Source organism: Molothrus aeneus, chromosome 8 (genome assembly GCF_037042795.1).
Source record: "Molothrus aeneus isolate 106 chromosome 8, BPBGC_Maene_1.0, whole genome shotgun sequence".
Taxonomy (NCBI): domain Eukaryota; kingdom Metazoa; phylum Chordata; class Aves; order Passeriformes; family Icteridae; genus Molothrus; species Molothrus aeneus.
This window is the reverse complement of record NC_089653.1, coordinates 7755132-7778338: the sequence shown is the minus strand read 5'-3', so window position 1 is coordinate 7778338 and position 23207 is coordinate 7755132. Positions and strand designations below refer to the sequence as shown.

General features: G+C 45.8%; 2 protein-coding genes across 2 annotated transcripts; one reads left to right on the top strand and one right to left on the bottom strand.

Annotated features, from left to right (window-relative positions):
• Positions 1–8159: 8159 nt before the first annotated feature.
• Positions 8160–17738, bottom strand: HIF1AN (hypoxia inducible factor 1 subunit alpha inhibitor). The gene is made up of 8 exons (XM_066554917.1): positions 17473–17738; positions 16276–16526; positions 14884–15032; positions 13074–13219; positions 12484–12590; positions 12024–12087; positions 11687–11797; positions 8160–10567 (listed from the first exon to the last, which is right to left on the bottom strand). The coding sequence occupies exons 1-8, from the start codon at positions 17701–17703 to the stop codon at positions 10523–10525; spliced, it is 1104 nt and encodes a 367-aa protein (XP_066411014.1). The 5' UTR covers positions 17704–17738; the 3' UTR covers positions 8160–10522.
• A 1998-nt stretch (positions 17739–19736) lies between these two features.
• NDUFB8 (NADH:ubiquinone oxidoreductase subunit B8) lies at positions 19737–22411 on the top strand. The gene is made up of 5 exons (XM_066555060.1): positions 19737–19859; positions 20029–20155; positions 20781–20880; positions 21343–21498; positions 22186–22411. Exons 1-5 carry the CDS (start codon positions 19760–19762, stop codon positions 22276–22278), a joined length of 576 nt encoding a protein of 191 aa, XP_066411157.1. The 5' UTR covers positions 19737–19759; the 3' UTR covers positions 22279–22411.
• Positions 22412–23207: the final 796 nt, after the last annotated feature.

Sequence of the window (23207 nt, the reverse complement as noted above, 5' to 3'; positions counted from 1 at the left end):
GGATCGCTGCCTCGCTGAATCACCCCATTAAATTGCTAATATCTTATTGTTCTTTAAGATTTTGAAACTTGCTGCGAAACGTTTACAGATAATTTTTTTTTTGCCTGCAGTCACTGTGCCTAATGCCCAGTCATTGAGTGCCATATGTGTTTATATGCACTGCAATTTTCCACTTGATTACATTTTACCACAAACACTTTCATCCACTCCGCAAAGACAGCAGCAACACATCCATAATGTTCAGAGCAGCCCAGACAGACAGAGCTCAGACACAAATGTCTCCACTGGATGGACACTGCAAAATGTGAGATTCTTAAAACCAACTGACCCAGTCTCCAATTTTGAAGTCTCCAAGGGCACAAACACCTCAGTCACCTAACAGAATGTGCAAAGTTAATGTCATGCTCCAGCTTTCCCATTAAGCACCAGGTGCTGCTTGTAAGTCTGGAACAGCTACACAACATGGACATGCTTGCCAATACCCAAGGATATCTCAGATTTTCCAGGAGACAGAGGATGACCCAGGCTGCTACAAGGTTGATTAGCACCTGAACCTGAAAAAAATCCATTGGGACAGCAACAGCACGACATGCAGCACAGACAAGTTCTGAAATTAGATACTGAACCCCGAAAAGTGAAGGCAAGTTCTCATTTAGTCTTCAACTAACTGGACATAGTCCAGCTTGTCTTATTGTGGGGGATTTCAACTCCTGATGGCTAAACCTTCCCAGTTGCAACTAGGCAAGTCACATTGTCAACCAGGTCAGTCTTCCAGGAGAGGAGAGGCAACATGATCTACACAGCAACATTGGCATCCCCATGTGAGCTTGTTCTTTTCACCAGTTCAGCACAGCACAGAGCAGAGAATGCTGGCTCAGCTGCAGCAGTGAGCCAAGCCTCAATACTGTGCTGGTGTGGCAATAGTGCTTTTGCTTCTACAGTCCTTGCCCTGCAATGTCCCACCCTTTCCACTGCCTGGTGTGGACACTCACTGTGGGGAAGTGGCAAACATCTGTCATGATCAACAGCTCTCATTCCATCACCATCCGCCTGAGCTGGCACTGCTGACCAGCTCTGCTGACAGACATAAGGCTAGTTTGGTGAGGAAGCTCTTCATGACTCTGGAGACCAAAGAACATAGCCTACAACATCCACAAAAGATTTTACATAGAGAAATAGAATCACCTGATACTTCCCTTACATCCTGGGTTATCTGGGATAGCCTCTGCCTTCCGATCTATGTTCTGCCTTCAGACTGTTTCTTGTGTTATGCCCAAGAAAGAAATGTTACTACCTCTTACTGGATGCAAACTGTCCAGGGACAGGGCAGTTTGCATGTCTGCTGCTAATGAACATCCTTGACTGAACTCATGGGAGCAAACATAACCACCCTACACAGGAGAAGAGGCACTAAAGCTGTTAGTGGTCACTAGTCAGGCAGTCCAAAGCCAGCGTTCCTCACCCTGGACCCATGAGCACAAGTGTGCAGAAAACAAGGCAAATAAGTGAGTCTAGCTGCCAAGAAGGACCACCACTGTTCTGCCAAGCATTTACAGCCTCTCTTTCAACAACACTGATTAGCACCACCAGCACAAAATCAATATTTACTTGAGAGAAATGCTGGTTGAGAGAAACCCAGCAGTGACCCTGGCAGAGGCCACTCCCAAGACATGGGACAGCATGTCTGTCAGAGGGAGCACAGACTGCCTGCTGGAAAATGCCTGTTAACTCCTCTTTTGTTGGAGACTTCCTACCTTCCAGACATCTGATGCAGTCAGCCCTCAAGGGGCACAGGTGTTTATTCCAGATGAGTTCATTGCCCTCCCTTGGGACTCAGGTTGTATCAGTTTTTAGGTCTGTACCTAAAAGGCAACTTTTTTGAGGAGGAAACAAACACCAAGAGGTGTAGGAGCGAGATTGTGTTTTTTTTCTTGGCTGCTTCACTGAGCCCATTCAGCCTGCTGCTAGAACTCTCATGCCTTTCATGTAGGGCAAGAACTCAAGCTCACATGGCAAATAGTAAGAGGGTCTGAGCTTCCTAGACTCAGCTGGGAGCTATCACCTGCCTGGCTGCATCTCACGAAGGAGAAGCTGCATTGAGCTTTGGGGTTTGGCCCTGTGTTGTTGCCTCCCTCCCACTGCAAGATGTGGCGACTTGAAAGCACAGCTCATTCTATCCACCATGCTCCTTGGTCTAATAGAGTTGGAACAGTCTCATGCTAGAGCCTTTTATCTGGGATAAGACTATTAACTCTCTTCTAAGCTCAACTCAAGGCTTATTTACTGGTTTAATGCACGAAGCCAGAGAGGATCCCTTGAGTCTCTGTATTCAGTCTCCCACCTTATGATACTTGACCACCTTGTCCTAGATCTTTACATCACATTCCATCTGACCTCTAGCACATCACCTACATCTTCTTTCTCTCCTTCACAACCTCTTCTGTAAACGTTAGTTACAATCCAGTGCCCTGCACAAAGGGGCCCTAGAGATCCCCAGAGCCCCTAAGGAGAATGGTTATTATTACTTCTCATTCACACTGTGGAGGATATCAGCTTTCATCCATGAGAGGGAAGAGAATTCTATATGTATAGCATTCCTCAGTTCCATGCTGATGGGACAGTGGGTACTGTAAAGCTTGATAACAGCAGATATAAAATCCTTTTGGGACTATCACACATCTCATGTACCCCATTTTCATCCTATTTAGGTGACAGGGCATTTGCAAGAGCAGGTACTGTGGCCCAAGAGGTTCTCAGGCTGCAGGTGAATAGAAGACATCTTTATGACAACATGACAAGTCCAGGTGAACCATGACAGAGACTCAGAAGCAACTTCCTTCCTGCACATGACAAAAGGGAGTTTCCCAGGAAGACTTCCACATCCATCTGCAAAATCATCCTCATTCTTTTTCTCTTGATGATCTCAGCCTGCTTTTCTTTCTCTTCTGACAGCTTTTCCCTCCAGCCACTCTGTTGGAGGCTGATATGTTCCTGAGAAGCCCGATTTCTTCTCAACTGCCTTTGCACTGAAACCAAGATTTGAAGGGGAGCCTCAGGAGAGAGAGGGAGCAAAGTATGACATATTCAAACTATAGTGAAATGACATATTCATCACAGCTTATGGGGGCCCACATGGCACCCCAACTGGATGCTGCCCCACTGCCCATTTCCCAGCTGACCCTGCTGGAGTTTCCCCCCTGCTCCCCTCTCCATGTTCCTGATGGAGTCACTCCAAGCGAAGTGGCTGATCTGATTGGCAAGGGAACACGAGGGGTGGCAGAGAAGGTGCTCACAGACATTTCTTGGCTGCCTCAAGGAAATAAAGGCCATCGCTGAGCCTGTCAAAATGATTAATCGCTTACAGAGAATGAGGGGGAGGAGGGAGGGAAAAGGAACGGGAGGAAGGAGAAGAGAAAGACAGATGGGATGGGGAGAGCTATAAACAAATAGCAAAAGCAGGAGACACAGGATTGCTTCTGTGCTGGGGAGGAACTGGAAGCAAGAGGCCCCAGGCTGTGCTTGGAGTGAACTGGTGGCAGATGAATGGGTCCTTCACAGCCCCCAATTCCACTTGGAGATTTCTTCCTCAGGTGTGCACCACTCCCAAACACAAGCTCAAAGAGCACTAAGGCCTGCTCCACCAGAGCAGTGTCAGACCTGACAGCCCAAGTAACATGGTCCTGTGACACCTCATTTCTACAAACCTCTGCAGTTCCCATGAGCTGACAGACCAGAAGCTTATTACCTCAAATACCAAGCAAGGCCTTGCCTCCAGCTCCACAGCCTGTATTGACTGGCATTTGACCCAAATACCCACCAGCACCAGTAATTCTTTGCTGCCAGAAGGATTTTAACCCAATAAAACACAGATGGTTGGGAGCAGCTTCAGAATATCAGAGGTCCTGGCAAGGGAACTTGCAGCAGAATCAGCCCATTGCCGGTGCCACTAATCTCTTCTACAGAAACTATCCCCTTGGATGCTATTATCAGCCCATGTGCCCTCTCTGTGGACATGGAGAATGTCCTTTTATAGAAGCAAACTATTTGACCTCACCCCTTCAGCTGCTTTCAGCTCAGCTCGAGCCCTCACACAGCTCACTGCATGAGGCCAGTACTGCTTAAGCAGCTCAAGGGGCACAGAGCATGCAGCAGATCTGGTAACACAGATTACCTACACACAGGAGAGCCTCCCTTCCTGGCTTCCCAAGAGGTTAAGTCACATCCAAAGGTCCTCCCCATCAAGGCATTCAATGGCAAATCCTGACTATTCAGGAAAAAAAAACCCCACAGCTGACACTGGGACAAAAGTCACACTTGTGCTCCTGCCATCCAGTAGAGTGACATTTCTTACAGAAAGGGCAATGCCCTGCCATGTCAAAGTCTGATTGCTCAGGGTTTACTGCAAGTTTGGTAAGTGAATTCTGACCCCGCTACCTACTACAGCACAAGCTACCTTCCCCCTCTACAAAGAGCACAAGGTGCACTCCAAATGTAAGCACACATTAAAAGTGTTGCTGTAAATGAGAAGCAGCCTTCCTCTTGTGTTCAAGAGGGAATAAAAGTCACTACCTGACATATCTTCCTATCCTAAGCAATGTGACCAGTGATTCTCCTAACTGCTGTCATGATGAGCTCTGGATGAAAAACCCTGTTAGATCATTGCTTGATCCTGTCCTGAGATCTACTGTTCTCTCTTTCATTTGAGTTCCTGTGGTGAACACTAGCCGTGGGAAGAGGTTGAAAATCTAAGCTGCTCTCATTTGTCTGAGCTCAGAGCCAGCAGGGAATGAGACAACATGGCTTCAGCTCTCCCCTTTTGTTCTGGTTTAGGGCAAATTTGGGAGAAAACCTCTAAAGGGGTTCCTCTAGAAAGCAGATTCGAGCAAGCCCCTCCCCTAACTGGTCTGGGAAAATAGTTCCTTGGAGAAAAGTGGAAAAAAACTGTTTATTTAGCAGGCAAAGCATTCACCAGCACAAAAATGAACAATACTAAACAACAAAACCTCTTGCTGCTCGGAAGAGATGAAAAATTCGGAAAGTCCTCTTTGTGGGTTGTAGCTCGGCTCACTCAGTCTGTTATCAGTCCCTCCCTGCTGGAATGCAGTGTCCTGGGCCCAGTGGGCCACAGGTGTGAGCTCCCACTGTTTTACCTTTGTATCTGCTTTGATTTCCAGTCGCAGAAAGAATAATCGCCCTGATGGAGACCTTCACCTCAAGTAAATGACCCAGCCTTGCAAAGACAGGAACTGCCACTGAAATCAATGGATCCAGTAAGCTTAAGTGTTCAGATGAACCAACCAACACTGTATGCCTACAAATGGTCTGTCATGCCCCCTCCCAGGTTAGAACTGCTGATTTAATCAGAGGCAATGCCTCTTCATGCAAACTACACCAAAGTGTTTAACCTGACAAGACCATGAATGACAGCTGTAGGAAAACCAGGTAACATAGATTCCATATGTATGATAATTTGATCAAAGCCAACAAAACCCAAACAAAAGCATATAGTGGATTGTGCATGAGTGGATGATGAGGCAAGACAGCAAATGACAGACACAGAGAAGTCACCACTGCCTTCTTTTCTTTATCTGTCATGCAGTCCATCAGGTTCTTCATCGCTCTTGTAGAAAATGACATTATCAGGAAAAGAGCCTGAAACTGCTTTCATGTTGCCTATCCTAAGCTTGCTGCATGCCAGTCAAGGCCCCTGCCTGCTCTCTTCCACACCACAAACTGCATGCAAAATGTGGAGAAAGGAGACAGAAAATTTAAGACCTTGTTTCTGTGGTTTTTGCTGTCAGTTTGTGGCCAGGCACCGAGATGGAAGTGCAAGGTGTCAGTGGGGGAAGGACTGGTCTCCCAGATATGCTCTCTCCCTTACTAAGTAGGACTGGAAGGATTCTGCCTCACTGCCTTCCTCCCCAAGCTTTCCAAGCCTCACAAAACCCTCTTTGCTGCTCTGTACCTAGGCAGAGATGGCTCTGTGGAGCAACAGGAGCACTTAGTTATGCATCTTGTGGACTTCACAGTGGCTCTAGTGGCTGCCTCCATTGTTTGTGGGATATTCTCCCCCCCTTCCCTCCTTCTAACAAAGATTCTGATTAATGATCGCTCATTCCTAATTGTCAAATTTCTTTTCCTTCATCCTGTGTCTAATCACCAGTGACAGAAGCCATTACGCAAATGAGAGCAGACGACTTCCCACAACTGTTCTCGTTGGTAAAAGCCTTGTAATTTAAAGCTCTGATTTGTAGAGGAAAGCTGCGTTTCCCCAAGGCGTCCGGGCATCTGTTCCACTTTCACTCCAAGAGCCTCGACTTCCGCTCCCTCCCCCCACAATTAGTCCTCTGCTTGCAACAAATATTTGACTTTTCGAGGCAGTAATTAGAACTTACTTTGCATGTGTTTGTCACAGTAACAGCATCTTTCCCTTTCAGTCTAGGCAGCAGCAATGCAGAGAAGTGTCCAGGGAAGATGGTGGCTTCAGAGCTTCTGAGGACATTGATGGGAGATTGCTTTCTGTTCTGAAACAGGAACAGAAGATGAAGACCAGAAGCAAGAGTGCAAGGAAGCTTCTCACACACACGAGGCAGAAATGCATTTCTCTAAGTGTAGAAACACATGAGCAAAGGCAATACCTCTGCTGCAATTGCTGCTCTGCTTCCAGGGCTGAGACCATGCATTAACAAAGGCCTGCCAGGAGACTGCTGAGACCCTGAGAGCACTATCCCCATTCTAGGGCTTTAAAGGACAGTTGGCTGTGTTCAAGGTCAGCTTGGCCATTGATAAGAGCCGTTGCAAACAAAAGAAGTCTCTGCCCAGGCCTGCCCCTCTCTCTCTCAAGAGCTGCTTTGATGCCAAGGGTGACCCCTTGCCCCCAGCTGAGTCAGACTGCACTGCAGCTGTGTCTGATACCTCCTCAGCCCAGGCCTGATCCTCACCTCTTGGCTTCGCCTTGGACCTGATTTATCACTCCAAATATCCCTAAGCTGAGCATGACCCTGGTCAACAAGGGGGTGAACAAGTGGATCAGCTAAAAAATCCATGTGCTTCTCCTTACACAGGAAAGATTCTGCAGCTATGATTTACAAGGATTAAGACTTCTCCTCATAAGAATCCCTCTTTTCAAGGAGCAGGGAAATGAGGAGGAAAAAAAAAGGGAGAAGAAAGGTATTAAGGAACCTAAGTTAATAAAATAAAACAAGAAAAAGACTATAAGTACAAGTGAAAAATATTGGCCTCTGACCTAGTTTTCAAATGACAAGGTTCTCATCTCAGTTTCCTCTGCTCTTTGCACAACCAAAACATTTCTGAGCTTTATGATGCCACCTGTACGTTATCCAAGAGGCTGAAAGGATCAGACATAGTAGATCACAAAGTTCAGTGGAGCACAAGCAAGGGTGTTCAGAGATGATGATCCCAGCAGGCACAGCAGGGAAGGGTGAGCACCCAGAGTCAGACTTCTGCACTTGGCTTCCCTACTCCCTTCACATTCACCCTGTCCCCCAAGGGTGTGAGGAGAGTGCCATTTGCAGTGGCCCAGGCTGAGGCATCTCGCTCTCCCACAATGCCAACATCCTTCACGTACTATTCGACTCTTCCGTATTTTACTACATCTTAGCCATTTGTTCAGAATTAGTCAGCGTTTCACCAATGGTTACATTTCAAGATTGCTGTGGAGTTAATATTACTGTAAAATAACTTCTGTTTACTAGGTAGAGAGGACTCCATCTCCCAAGGCTGCTAACATACAGCACAGGTACACACAGCAAGCTTCCCCCCAAAATCTCCAGGACAATTAATTGAGTTCATCAGGCCTGCTTGTGTAGTTTGCTCCATCATCCAGTCAGAGTATGGTGACACCATTCAGGTCAGCAGGGAAGGGAATTTTTCCCTGCCCACCAACACTTCTTGTTGACAGGGTACAAGCACACTATCTTATTCCCAGTTTTCCTTTCAGGCTTCTGGCAGTAGTATGGTGAAAGTTGTGAAGACTCATAATAATGCAATTGGTATTGCTGTTTTGAAGGCAGTTCTGGAGACCAACAGCCTTCACCAGTGAAGAACACAAGTGGAGTTGTCAGACTGAAAGGTAGATTTAGACACACGTCCTTATAGAGCCCTTCTACACAGCCACTCACAAAATAAAAGCCACACCATTCTGTTGTTCAACATTGGTTGTATTTAAGAACTACACTTCAGAAGGTACCATGTGTTTGTCACACCCCACCCCCTGTACACACACCCCTAGCAGAGAACACACAGCTTCCCAATACCATGGCAAGGGGCATTGAAAGCACAAGGTGAAAAGGGAAGGGGGAGGGAGTCAGTCCATCAGTGCATTGTAAATGAGCTTTCACAAAGTCAAGTGCAGCAAAACCTGTTCAGACACTTTAAAAGTTAGACCTTTGGCAAATAAAAGAAAAAAAAGGATCCTAAAAGTTCTGTAAGTACCATTCTCTCTCCACATGGGATATGAACTCCCACCCTGAGCTTTAAGAGTTGATGGTGTCTAACAAGCAGTACTGAAGACTACCATGTGCTGAATAAATAGCACAGAATGGGATTTAATTTGAGCATCTTTCAACAAAGGGCATGTGCCCAAGATTCCTGGGAAGGCCTTGCTTTTGGCCAGTCAGAAGTTTCTTCCCCAGCTGTCCAAAGGCTGAGCATTGATAAGCATCCAGCTGAGTGACCTTCGTCTGGATCTAACCACAGCTCTGGAGAGCCTGCAACATGGCAGTCAGACTACTCAGTGACACACATTTCTTCAACAAGGACCCTGTAGCTGCCAATTAAACTTCATTTATTCTGACCAGTAAAGCAGCCAGAAAACTTGCCTCAGGACCTCCTGTTTCCTCCTGTTTGAGAAGCCTTTCACTTTTGTGAAAGACAAGCCCACTGCAAGTGGTGCATGAACTATCCCAGAAAAAGATGGGACCTGATACCAAAGATGGAGCACTTCTCAAGTAGCATGTTACACTTTTATCAGAACCCACATCAGAACAAGCCCAGCACAACAGGGGAAACACTGGGAAGTCTCAACAAAACAAATTCTACACTTTCTGGGATGAGATACATGGGCTATGAAACAGCTTCTCCCACCTCTAGCTTTTGGAACCCATTACAACCACATCACAAGTACAAGATCTTTGCACCGCTCCCCAAACCAGGGACAGCAGTGCAGCACACCTCAGGGAATAAAAAGCCAGCTTCCACATGAGCCTAAGGCTTCTGCATGGAAGAGAAGGAGGAAAGCAAAGTTACTTTTCAGAGTGATTACTGAGGACTCAAACAGAGGCTTATCTGGTTCCTGTGCTCTGGTCTTGTCACTTCCAGTCTGCCATGTCAAGTCCCAGAACACAAAAAGGATCAGGATAAACTTAATCACATTTAAACAAAACGCCCTGAACTCTTTCACATGACTGTACAAGGAAGAGAACCACACACTGGCATGGATTTAACTGATGGACAGGAGCCACACAAAATCACACAAATGTGCGCACCTGTGCGCAGCCACACACACTTGAGTTCTTGCAGTTTCAGTAAAAAGGGCACTTTCCTGTGCTAGTCTCAGGAGCCGCACCCTGCTGGGGAGAAGTGAGGCTCTGTACCTATCTGACACTGTGTTGTGACAGTTGAGCTCAGCATCCCTTGGAAATTTAATTTAAAAATGTGGCTTAATCATTCATGACTTGGAGAGTGCCCTGGCATTTATGCATCTCCCTTCATAATGCTACATCCCCTTTGAACCATACTGCAGCTTCAAAAGAGCAGGAGAGAAGCCTTCACTCCCCAGAAAAAGCTGTCAGAAAGGAGATTTATCTAGACTCATACAAGACAGATGTTATTTGGACAGCATAGGATTTGGTGCTCACACACTAGATAAATTCATTCTGATCTCTACCCTGTACTACATCCAAAGCATAGATGTCTTAGGTTGAAGGAACTGAATCATTTGTCCAGTTGCTCAATACACACATGCCATCTCACATGTTCATTTCCATTAATACAAAAAGGTGCCAGAGTTGAGCAGGGACAGGTCCTCTAACAACAGAGGACTGTGAAACCTAACATTTCCCGCCTTATATCCACTGCTGCCACCAACACACAAACCCAGCCAAGAGGTCCAAACCTCACGAGGCTGAGGAAACAATATTGCTCCTGGTTATCCTCCAAGCTCTTCTTCATATGCCTGAAAATCCTGAAGTAACACATCCGAGTGCCAGAAGCCATGCTCCTTGTGGCAAACAGGGCAGAGGGAAGAAAATAAACAAGTTAGTGAGCATGAATCCAGCTTCCAGTAAGTGCAGACTCTTTCTTGGGAGGTTCAGTTAGATGAGAGTGGAGGATGAATAGGGTACTAATGGTTTTGCAGTTCCAGTAGCCCCTTTATTGTAGTGGGGGCAGGACAGGCCAGGAAACCCATCAGTCTGTTAAGTGCTGCGTGCAATACTAGCGCTCAGTATCTTCCATTGCTTGTGAACAAAGCAGCTCCAACATCAGCCATGGCCACCAGGCATTAGTCATACCGGCCCTTAATCATCATATTCAACAAGGGACCCACCTGTTCAAAGCAAAAACAAGTCATTAGCCAGGACACTTACACAGAAATGGCAGCACAGAGCCTGCTCCCTCTGCATCACAGAGCCCAAGATACACCTAATCACTTTCAAAGTATTTTCTAGAAAAACACTGGGGCGCACATGAACACATTCTTAAAATACCCTACCGAAACTGCAGTTCTCTGTCAACACCTGACTTCAGGTGACACCAAAACATTCCAACCAGAGTGGAAACATGCCCGAAACATTTTCACTTCCCACCTAACCTTTGTGATTTCTAAGTAGATGCTATTAAAGAGAATCAATAGTCATCACGGGTTGCTCTTTTCAGGGGGAGAAGGAACATTCTCACTCATTGAATCCTCTCTGGTCCCTGGGGTCACTAAGAGGGGGGGGCTACAGGTTTTTTTTTCAGTCAAGACCACTCCCACATCTCAGGACTGCCTAATCATGGAGGGAAGTTTGGAATGCTATGGCAGTAAAAAAATCTCAGGGGAAAGGCTAAAGAGGAGTTTCTCCACAGTGGTAAGGATTACAGACCATGAAAGCATTTCTATCCTTGACCTGCATTTCCACTTTCAGATGATCAGATCTTCAAAGGCATACTCTTAGTACCTCTGTCTTTTTAGACTTAGTACCTCAGTGTATTTTTTTTGATATACCAGATAGTTAAGACTGCAAAGAATTCAGACACAAGCAAGAGACATGTTAAAGAGCACAGGACTTAATAGAGGAAATTTCTGTTATTTAAGAGACTTGGATTCAACAGGTGAAACAGTTTCAATTTTTTTTTTGTAAATGGGTATCATTGCTGCACAGAAGACTAAGGAGTTTTTGGGAACAACACTTTCCTGAAGTACCCAAAGTCAAAGTACACTTTTTTCCCACATACAAGAACAACTACTTCATTGTTTGTAGGGGTCCTTTCCATAATTGTAATTTTAAGAGCTTGCAGTTTTGTAAGCAAATGACCTTCTGAAGACTGCAGGAAGAATCAGCAAAGAGCAATCCTGCTTTCCCACCCTCACTCTGGCACCTAGAGAGCCAAGTAGCTGTCATCTCAAGTTTTGCATTATGCCTTAATGATTTCAACAGCAGTGACCACATGGTTCTTTCCATACCTCTTGTGGATTTCCTAAGGCTTCTCCCAGCATCTTCTCAATGTTCCTCATTATTGCCACTTTCTGATGAGCCTTTAAGGGATACTCAATTCTCTTTGGGGTTGGGGCACCCTGAAATATCAAAAAGAGGTCATTTGCACGCTTCCTGTATTGGCAGCTTATTCCACTGTACCCAGTCACCCAGTTCTTCACACACACAACTCTGAAGAGGAAAAAGTAGCTTCCAGAAGCAAAGGACTTGGTGCCACGAAGTTCTCATATCGACAACGTGTGCCAATACATCTCTACCTGAAAAAATCATCTGAGATGGGGCGAACCAAGCTGTGCTTGTACTCACCTTGTACCAGAAGTTCACAGTGATGGTAATCCCCCCATTCAGGAGAGACTCAATGTGGTGCCACCTGCATGGAAATCACATAAAAAAAAGAAAAGAAACTATTTTGCTGTAGCTTACAGTGAAATACCTTGGATGATGAGTTCAGACAGCACTAGACAAGCCTGGCCCTATACCTCCTGCATCAAGACCTCAAAACTTCTGGAAAGCTCTCCTTATTTAAATATAGATCCTTTTCTCACACGTTAGTAAGTACATGCACAATTAAAGTGGTGTCAGGGAGAATTACTATTCCCATCCAACAGATAGGAATTAGAAGCATGCTGGCCCAAGATATCACAGAAAATATCACAGTTGCTGGAGAAGTAAAAACAAAATACTCTTAAGAGCCAACCCAACACTAAGTAGAAAACATTTTGAACCTCTGTTTTTTATCACAGTGCAGTCCAGCCATCCTTCTTACCAGTACATAGGTATGTACAGCACATCCCCAGGACCCACCACCGTCTCATAGCCAACCACATTCCGAAAGTTTGGAAACTTCTCATAGTCAGGATTGTCAAAGTCCACCTAATAGGAGAAAACAATAAGAAACTCAGAAGAATCTCCTGCAATGACAATCCTCATTATTGGCTCTCAGTGTCAAATCATCCTGGTCTCCCCTTACATGACTTTTACATTTCCAGTTGTATCTTAACTTTATTGTGAGGTCCTGCAGTACCCTCCAAGTACCATATAGGTAGGAATATTGCAATTTGTCTGTCAACAAATCTGTGTTTGACCAGTGATCAGTGAAAGAGAACAGAGGACGTAGAACTGCAGACCCACTGTTTATCAGTAAGGAGGTTTTTATGGCCCTAGCACTTGCAAGTCGGAACAAGACACAAACAGAAAACCACCAATGCATTCCCCACTTAACAAAACTGAGCAGAGGTTTTGCAAAAGCTCAGCAAGTGTTTTGCAGCTTTAACTCCAGTGCAGCTTCCTCCCACCTAGCATCTTTACAAATGCCCATTTTTGGCAAGGAGCAGAGAACAGATCTGCTACTCTCACCTGGCTCTGTCTGTCACATGGATGGTGCACAGGATAAGGGTAGAGGCATTCAAACTGATCAGGAGGAAACAGGATACACCTCTTGTAACCCTTAATCTGAGCAAAGAAGTTCTGTTGCTCGTCATAATGAGCTGGTGTCACATTCCCTACACAGAGAGAAGAGAAAATCAAGACGCTCTCAGGTATGAAAGAGATGCAAGTTATATTCCTTGCTGAAGACAGAAAATATACTCCCACATATTCAGAAACTAAACAAGGAAAATGACAATAGGAATGTTACAAACACCCTATCATCAGCCTTTATTGAGGAGCTGCTACTCCACTTAATTTCCATTCTAAATCCATACTCAGCAACTTATGCTCTACAAGGTTAGGAATTCCAGCTTGTTCCAATGAACAGCAGATGCTGAATGTTGATAGGAAGCTTTTTCATAAAACACTTTGCTTAAATGACAAGTTGTGGAACAGACTGTCAAAGATTATTAGTCTAGAGAAAAGGAGTTCAGTGGTTGGATTTGAAAAAAAGTCCCAGAAGTTTTTCAAGAAAACAACTAAACAATCTCTGTCAATGGAGCTCCCAATAGCACCCGCTGAAGTCTGATTAACAGTGCTTGACTGTTGCCACTAGATCTGAAATTTAATCAAATCTTTAAATGCAGGGGGTTGTTTTGTACCCCTCACAACTGTTTTTCAGGCTGTTTGCCAATTCAGATATTACTCTCTTGGCCTGCAAGAATTAAGATAACAGTTAACCCCATAACTTCATTAAATAGATCATACGATCACATGCTGCTCTAAAGAGATTCTTTTTTCTAGCACATGCTGGCTCAAGACAATTCCTTGGTTCTTGTGCTAACATGTTAATAAGATTTTAGTGACTATATAGCCTGTAAGGAAGTGTTGGTCCACTGATTTTATATTATGTTTTCTCAGCTAGTAAAACAAGTGGCAAAGACAAACTACTGTAGGTTGAGTAGGACTTGGTGCAAAGGGGAAAAAACCATCCAAGTTGTGTAACTGAACAATTATAATTGGATATACTGGCCATGTTGATTACTGGCTCTCCCACTTCACAGAACAGTGTACATGTCTTCCCCAGTTATTGAGATTACTTTCTAAAAGAATGTTCTCCTTGTCAACAGTCTAGTGGTTTCTCTGTCTTCTAAGGCACTTGCCTCTTAGTCAGGCTCCACATGAATTTGGAATTCTATTCTATCCAAATACTTTTAAAATTTACCCATCTTCAAGTTTCCCACTGTCCTATAGGCTCTCAAGAAAAAAATATCAGGTCTTAATCAAAAGAAAATTCCTCCTCACAGTGTACTAGCTCAAATAAGAATAAAGGCTTCACAAAATAATCAGATTTCCTCCTGGGCAGACATTGGACATACTCAGAAAAGCCCAGAAGTCTAACACTGTTCAAGTTGCAAACCTTTCTGCACTTTGAATCTGCAGGCTTCGAGCTTTTTAAATCTACAGTGCCTGAAGCATGCAAACAGAAAACAGATCCCAGGATATCATTAGCAGTTACTAGAAACACAGTCCCACCAGCATCACACAGAGCCTTTCCATGAGCACATTACATTCAGGCATTCACAGTACATCCCTGGCAAAATACAGACTATTCCTTTCCTTGTTTCCCAAGTCAAGGTGTGACAACAGTCTCCTCCCAGCAAAGCTTTACACTACCTCCTCTAAAGGAACACACAGATCTAGGGGAAAATCCATTTGAAAGACGTTCTGGAACTGAAATACAGAACTGCTGATGCAATCTTCCCCCTTTCTCCTTCAGTCTGAGGAAGCTATTTACCTTCCATGCCAATAAGAAGCAAGTTAGAAGTCAGTTGACCCCAGCCACGTTTCCCTTGCTGCTTGTTAATCCAGTTCCAGTTGAAGCCAAGGAAATCCACTACAATCTTCCTTCCAACTGTGTCATTCAGTGTTTGCTGTAGATATAGCCTGAATTGTTCAAGAGAGAAAGCAGAAATCAAGTATTAAACTTTGTCATGAGCACAGACATACTCTTGTCTCTTCAGAAAGATTTCAAAACAGAGAAGTACTTCCTAGAGATTCTGTTCTATCACTACACAGCTCAATACCTGTGGAAGAAAACAGTTTCAAAAAGTCCACAAACTTTGCTGTAAGGTTTCCCAGTACACAAGAGAACAGATCTTGGTTCAACTTGAACAATGACAAGGGAAAAAGACAATTTTAAGGAAGAACAACCCTCTCGCAGGGCAGGAGGAGGAAACTCTAAACAGACTGGCCATTATCAAATATCAAATAAATCCCTAGATGAATGCCACCCCTCTAATTCACCTGCAATATCAGTTACCTCTTCTAGCAGAACTACATGAGGGAAAAAGAGGGCTCAGGAGAGCCTGCACATTTCAGTATCAAGTTACTTAAAGCCATGTTTACATTTAGACATAGAGGATCAGAGGAATCTAACCTCTGTACCAACAATCACAGTATTACAGACTGCTGTCTGCAATGCTGGAAAAAAAATGCATTTCCAAGAGCAAGGACTGACTTCTCTCTTGGAAAAAGCACACCCAAAGCTGAGAAAGAAGAGAAAGGCACAGATGACAAGTGGGCAGTGTTGCTTCCAATTAAGATACAATTAAACATCTGTAATTCCTTTTAGAGGGCTGTGACTGAAAACACTAAGGGTTAAGCTGCTGACAGTTCTATTCCATGTCCAATTGAAGCTCCTCTCAGTGACCCACAGCTCTGTTAGTGGCACAGGCCATCATCCCCAGTACACAGCACGTGCACCACCTGGTCTATATTCCCAAAGAGGGTTAGCTCCAGCTGCCTTGGGATTCTGTGGGAAAGCCTGAATGCCATAGCCTATACCTTTACATCAGACAACAAGCTTCTCTACCAATACCACAGTCTGCCAAAAAAAAGCGAAGCTTAATTCTTTCTCTATACAAACCCTGCCTCACACAGAGGGGGGAAAAATAAATAAATTCCTACAGCCAGTGTGAACAGTTTGTTTGGTTTGACTTTTCTAATAAGGTAACAAGGCTGCTGTCAACTAGAAGCCCTGCAGGAAAAGCAGGGTCATTAAGAAGAAACAAATAAAAATTCCAAAAAGTTCATGACACTTTAATCATCAACACCCACTGAAGAGAAACTTAGCTCCTACTTAGGTCTGAAGAAACAGAGAAACCTCCACAACCCACTTATCACTTACCTCTCAGCACTCCCTTTTTGTTGTATTTCTTTGAGTCTGTCCACAAACTCGGCAAACTTCATTTCTTCCCTACTTGACTTGGGTTTGAAGTTCTTAAAATTGGCCATTTTTTTCTCATCATAGTACAAAAACTTGTGTGTGCTGGCACTATACACTGAGAAGTCCCCGTTGCCAATGTTTTCCTGGAGGTAGTCCAGGTCCCATTTCAGAGCAGGATAAACCAGATTTGTATCTGTCAGCACCACTGGCTCCTGGAGAGAAACAGGAAGTTTATTGATTCAAAGACCTCTTGAACTTAAGAACCAACACATTCATTATTGCACCCACAAAAACTCCCTTTCAAAATGGGGAATTGGAAAAGGCATTTGAAGTAATTGTATATTTGTTCTGGGGAGAAAACCAAGCAAGACATGATAGGAAATTCTAAGAAAATGGTGGCCTGGGGCTACAGTAAGCTCCTGGTAGCAATGGGACAACAGATTGCACTATCTACTTAGCCGGTCTCCATCAGCAAGGTTCGACAAACACTAGCTGGCAACACTTCTGGGCCTTCTTGGTCCTGACACGTAGCCAGGAGACAAGGTTGATTCTGGCTGGTCACTTCCAGCCTCAGCTGTGAAGGGGTATGTGCCAGCAAAAAGACCCCTCTGAATCCAGAAACAGAACTCATCTCTTTTCTCAGAGGACTGCAGATAACCACCATCCAAAAACGGACCATCTCTTCTACAGCAAAAAAAGAACCTCTACAAAAGGAAGACAAAGTACATCACCTATCTCATCTAACAGTAAGCAACCTAACCAAGGCAGCACTGTGTTCCCAAGCTGTGCATACACAACTTCTTGCAGACTTTCCTTAAAAAACCCAACTACCGAACCTAACAAAAGGAGGCTGAGCTGGTACAAAACCAGTACGAGAGCCACCACTCTAAAGGAACTTTTACATCTGTGGTCGCTGGCACTTAGAAAACAATCAATATGTGCCCAGGGGTTTACACAACGTTCCCACAACTTCCACCCCGACAACAAAGGGCTTAAAACAAACGTTTGCTGCCAATTTCACAACTCAACGCTGTAGCACCGAAGAAAAATGTCCACCACAGCAGAGAGGAATGGGACAGCGGCTACAGCAGAGCCCGCGCGGTGCCCAGGGCGGACAGGGCCGGGATGAGGCGGTGACTGCGCCCGGGACCCCCTCACCTCGTTCTCGATGAGCTCCTCGGCGCGGGGGTCGCTGTGGCTGAGCCGCGGGATGGGCCGCGTCTCGAACGAGTAGCGGCGGAACTGGGAGTCGCTCCAGCCGGGCCCTGCCGCCACCGCCGGGCCCTCCCGGCAACCCGCGGCGGCCGCCAAGGAGGAGCAGGAGGAAGAGGAGGAGGAGGAGGAAGAAGAAGAGGAAGAGGAGGAGGAGGAGGACGAGGCCGCCGCCATCGCCGCCTCCACCGGAGAACCCGTCCCAAGGAAGGCGGAAGCGGAAGCTGCGCACCCATGGCAACGCCGGAAGCGGAGGGCAGAGGCGGAGGGCAGAGGACATGGAGAGAGAGGCGAGAGGGGGCGGAGGCGGCGGCGGCAGCGCCCCCGCGCGGGCGGAGGCTGCAGGGGCTCCGCTGTCCCGGGCCTCGGTCCCTTCCCGAGGCTCCCAGGCCCCGCTGGGCGCTGGGAGCGCAGCAGGGCAGGACCCGCTGCAGAAAACAGCAGGATCGGCTCTGCAGCCTCCTGGCCGGGCCCCGGCCGCCCCTTCCCCTGAAAGGCGGCGGAGCGGGCGCCAGCGCTGCCCTCGGGCATTTCCATTGCCCATGGAAACAGCAGCACCCGCTGCCTCTGCCCGGCCGCGGGAAATTCGCTGCGGAGCTCGGCGCCTGAAAACGAGATCCTTAATTAACACCGGCTACAAAAAACAATATAGCACTGCCTGGTGCAACTAACACCCAGCCTGTGGTGGAGGCTACATCATTTTAGCAGGATTTCATGAACTGTGTGACTGAAGCTGAGCCGTTGAATTATTTTCTTGTATGTTTATTGAGACAAAGTCTACATTTGGTTTTTACTCTGCAAACAGCAAGAATGATGATCGCTATTTCCCAAGAATGCGCGCCACATTAGGCATCAGCTATGGAGATTTTGGTCTCTGGCATACAGTGGTTTTCATCTTACACTAGCTGGGATTTGTTCTGCCTGCACAGAACTTTGCCTTCATGAGAATAAGGCAATTTCCCTTTGTCCTTCCAAAATTTATTAATAGACTTAGTTTCTGGGAAAATGAGTGTCCTCTCACGTTTTAAATCTACAACATTTCTGCTGTACAGGTTAACAACATTTTTTACAGTGTATTTGCAAATATATTTGGGTGCTTAGGAAACTTGAAACACAGCTGTGGAAAACTCAAACATAGCTCAGAAAATAAATACCCAGTGGTGAAGAGCTGATGTAAGAAGCAGCTGACCACAATCCAAGCCTGAGCCCGAGTCAATGGATAGCACTGCCAGTGCTATCTATCCCCACACTGCTGTCCCCACAGCTCTCTGGGCTGCAGAGGTGGGAGAGGCTCCAAATGCTGCTCCATGGAAAACAGCAGCAGCATCTACACTGGAACTTTGGGCTCTGAGTTAATAACTTTATTAGATAACTGAGTAACTTCAATGCACACTTGTTTGTAAGGGAGTTGGCTGAATTAAAGTGACATCAATAGGCCTTTCTTTGCAATAGGTAAAAGGATCCTGTTCTTTATCTGCAACAAAGCCCCCATCTCAGGCATGCTGTATCTCAGATATAGTTTCATGGTTCATCACTATCTTCATTCAATTATTAGGTTTAAAATTAATGTTGTTATTAGAAGGAATGGCTTTAATGACAAACTGTCTGTGATAGTTTTTGAGCTGCAAAGCTTTATAACATAAATCGTTATAGAGACATTACCCATTATGGCTGATGTGAATAACTGAAGGAAAATGAGTTCAACTACCACAGAGTTTACATAATGAAGTAAACTGCAAAATCCTTTAATGCTCATATTGATTTTATTTACAATAATTCATTGCTTACATTTGAAGAATCACATTGCTAAATTAACATGCCATTTCTGCTGTCCACCTTCTTCTGGCTCCATGGAGATAAGACGATTACATTTGGGTATTGAATTTAATAATATTGATACTGATACAAAGAAGGCGATTTGCATAACGCCGCCGGGCACGACATCGATCCGATTGAGCATCGATCCGCAGGAGGCTCCCCGCGTCTGGAAGGCAGTTCCTACTACACATTCCCGCTGCCCCGCTTCAGACGGTGACAGCCAAAGCGAAATATCGCACCGCTGCCTTTTCCGTCCATTGCCCCCGTGTCAGTATTGCACCCGCGGCCGATCAATCCCAGCCCCGGCGGGGACCGGTACCGGCAGCGGCCCGGCCCCGAGCACCGCCCCGAGCTCCTGAGGGCTGGCTCGGTCCCACCCCGTCCTTCCCGCGGCCGCGCCTGCGCGCTGGGGGTGATGGCGGCGGGCGCTCTCCGCGGTGTCCTCTGGCCCCGGGCGGCCGCCGGGCTCAGGGCGGCCCGGGCCGCCTTGGCGGCGCCTTCGGGGGCGCGGGCGGGTGAGCGGGGAGGCGGAGGCTGGAGCGAGGGGCCGGCGGCGGGGTCGGGGTGTCTGGGGCGACGGGCCGGTGGTTGCGGGGTCGGGGCGGGAGGGCGGCGCGACCTCCCCGGGCCGGCTGCGGCTGCCGGCGGGGCCCGCGCCCACTCTGCCGCGTTCCTTTCCCGCAGCCTCGGAGATGTCCAAGGACATGCTGCCTGGGCCGTATCCGCGGACTCCGGAGGAGCGGGCGGCCGCTGCGAAGAAGTACAACATGCGGGTGGAGGACTATCAGCCCTACCCCGACGATGGCTTGGGGTGAGCTGTGTGGTGCCGTCGTTCCGCAGCCGGGAGCGGTCCGGGGCCAGTAGCTCCTGGCTTTGTGGGGACGTGCTGTAGGCTCGTATTTCCTGGTGAATGCCTGCCTTTGCTCTACTGTGAGCTTAGAGATTTGAAGACACTTCAGTGTTTTAAAATAGGAACGAATGGAATAAATTAGAGGCTTATGTGAATAAAACACGAGAGACTTCGTGAGAGAAACTTGAGAGACTCCATATGCTGCTGTACTGCAAGGCTAAGTGGGATGAACTGAAAGCCATGTCTAGAATAAAGGTTTCAGGAGATGTTTAAATGTTGGGGAATACTTCTACGTATGCCAACATAACTAGGTTTCCATATTTTGGTTAAGCTGCATTTTCTTTCAACTAGTAGAGCCCAATAAGGCCAGTTTGGGGAATGCCATTTGTTATGGTGACTGGTGTCAAGGTAATTATTGTTGTGCTAGTTGTTTTAATGCATTTCAAAAATCTATATGCATAAAAGCTATAAAAACAAAGTAGTATTTAATACTATTTCCTTAGGCCTGTCTTATACTGTCTCTTATAAATTATATCTAAATTAGTACAGATTTCTTTATGTTTCGTCTTTTGTTTGTTTCTCATAGGTATGGTGACTATCCCATGCTCCCTAATAAGTCTCAATACGAGAGGGACCCCTGGTACCAGTGGGACCAGCCAGACATGAGGCACAACTGGGGAGAGCCGGTAGGAACACCACTTCCACTTCTCAAGTTGCTCACCAATGCTCCTGTTACTAAATTCTAACATGCACCTCTTGTTAGTGCTTCCTGGTGAATCCTTTGTGTAATTTCATCACCAGTGTCGGTGTGTGTTGCCTGTGCAAGCAGGGACAGTCAGTTCAAGGCAAAGTTAGGCTTTAGCCATCTGTAAAATACTGTAAAATACTTAGGACAGTTAACTTATGTTACATATGAGAAGGCAGACTTAACAAACGTAACTTTCCCTGCAGGAGTAATTTTATTTGCCTGATAGGACTCAGTATGAGAGCCTGATTCAGAATTGTTTGGCAGAGAAGCCACCATTTGAATAAAGTCCTTTTAGTGCAGCATCTTGCAGCCTTGTGAATGCTGTAATGTGCTGCTTCCCTTGAGAGAAGCAGCTTGACCACTGTTGGTAAATGTGCAATTGTTTTCCTTTGTTCTTTAGATGCACTGGGATTTTGACATGTACATTCGGAACCGGGTTGATACATCCCCCACTGTCGTTCCCTGGCACACCATGAGCAAACACTTCCTTCTCTTTTTGAGCATAATGCTGATCATGTTTGGTCTTGGAGAGATCTACCCATCCTACAGGCCTGTGGTGAGTGAAGCCTGAGGGTAAAGGGAGAAAAAGTAGCTGTATTTCTTGTTATTGCCAATGCCCATAAGAGTGGTTTTGCTGAAGATGAGTGATGGGTGTGAATGCAAAACTGCTGCTGGCAGTGGATGGGCCCACGGATGTCCTGTGGCCTCATCTCACCTGAGTTTTTCTCTGGGCTGGTCTGCCTCAGCTCACAGATGCTGCTTCATAGTGTGCAGTTCCTGTTCACATGGAACTAATTTGAGCTATGCTTCTTTGGTCTAGGTATTCTCCTCCCCTGTGTGTGCATCTACTCAAGTGAGATGCTTTAACTCTTCTCTTGCCCTGTGTTTTTAATTATATCTCATGAGCTGTATCATTTGGGAAATGTACTCTTGAAAAATATGTCTGAATACACAAGCAGCTTTTGCAATATGTTATCCTCATGCTGTGAGATAAAATGTTGATTATGATTAAAAGCAAGACCGCCTTGATGTTTCTGTTAAAAAAAAAATTTATGCAAGGAACCCTATGTTTCTGAATTTACTTTCCTCATACTCTAATATTCTAGCTGAAGCACTTAAGAAATAGAAATTTAGGTCATAAATTACAAGCCTTCATTTGGGTAGGGGTGGGATGGTATGAGACATTTTCCTCTTACCCCTTAATTTGCTTGGTGAATTTGCCACTGTTTGTCTCTCCTTGCAGGGACCGAAGCAATATCCCTTCAATGACCTGTATCTAGAGAGAGGAGGAGACCCCAATAAAAAGCCACCAGCGGTGATACACTATGAAATTTGAAAGTTGTTCAAGTCCTACATTTCCGTCAGTTCTGCTGGGGAAGAAATCTTGTCTAGTGTTCACTGGCATATGTTAACACTTGTTCTTCAATGCTCAGCTGCTAACTGCAGTGAAATATATCAATGACACCTACTGTGCTAGTTGTCATCTGTTGGTTTGAGAAGGCTGAATTATAGCTAATCAAATGGTGTGACCTTTGCCGTTTTTCTAAAGGGGATAGTATCTAGGGGGCAAAATTATGAGTGCAGACCTAGGACTGCTGGTCATTTATGTATCTTGTGCACAAACATTCCTCACCTGTCCCTGTTTATGTAGGCAATACTGCCTGTAACAAAGGCATTTAATGCAGGTGCTGCTGGCAGTTGAACTGGAGTGTCACTGTATACTGTAAAACGTCAGGCAGAAACAGATTGGCAAGCGCCAGTCCTTGGGAGTCTTATACTGTGTCTGCCTTTACTGGGAGTTGACTTTGATCTCTTCCAGGTCCAGATGCACTCTCAAGTGAAGTTTGCATAACCAGTAGGAAGCACCTGTGAGGCACAGAGCCTTGCAGTGTAGCTTGAAGCTGACAGCAGAGGTGTGTGGATAGCAGCAGTATGGAAAGGCTAATGAGCAAGTTCAGCTCTGGCCAGATCTGCTTTGATACAAGTGTACAGGTGCCCATAATTTTTCCTTTATGGCCTGAGTTCATCCACCTGGCCTGGAGTTCCATCTGACCCATGACATCTGCCTGTTTTACTGCAAACCACTGGTCTTGGACCTCCTATAGCTTCAGCAACAGTTTGCTTGGGAAAGTTATACATAGAATTATATTAAGCTCCTAAATTTGGCCAGGTACACTCTAACATAATTTTTTTTCCTCTTGTTGCTGGAGGAGACAGTACCTTTAGTACTAATTTATAGTGAATCTTCTCTCAACTGTGCTGTGC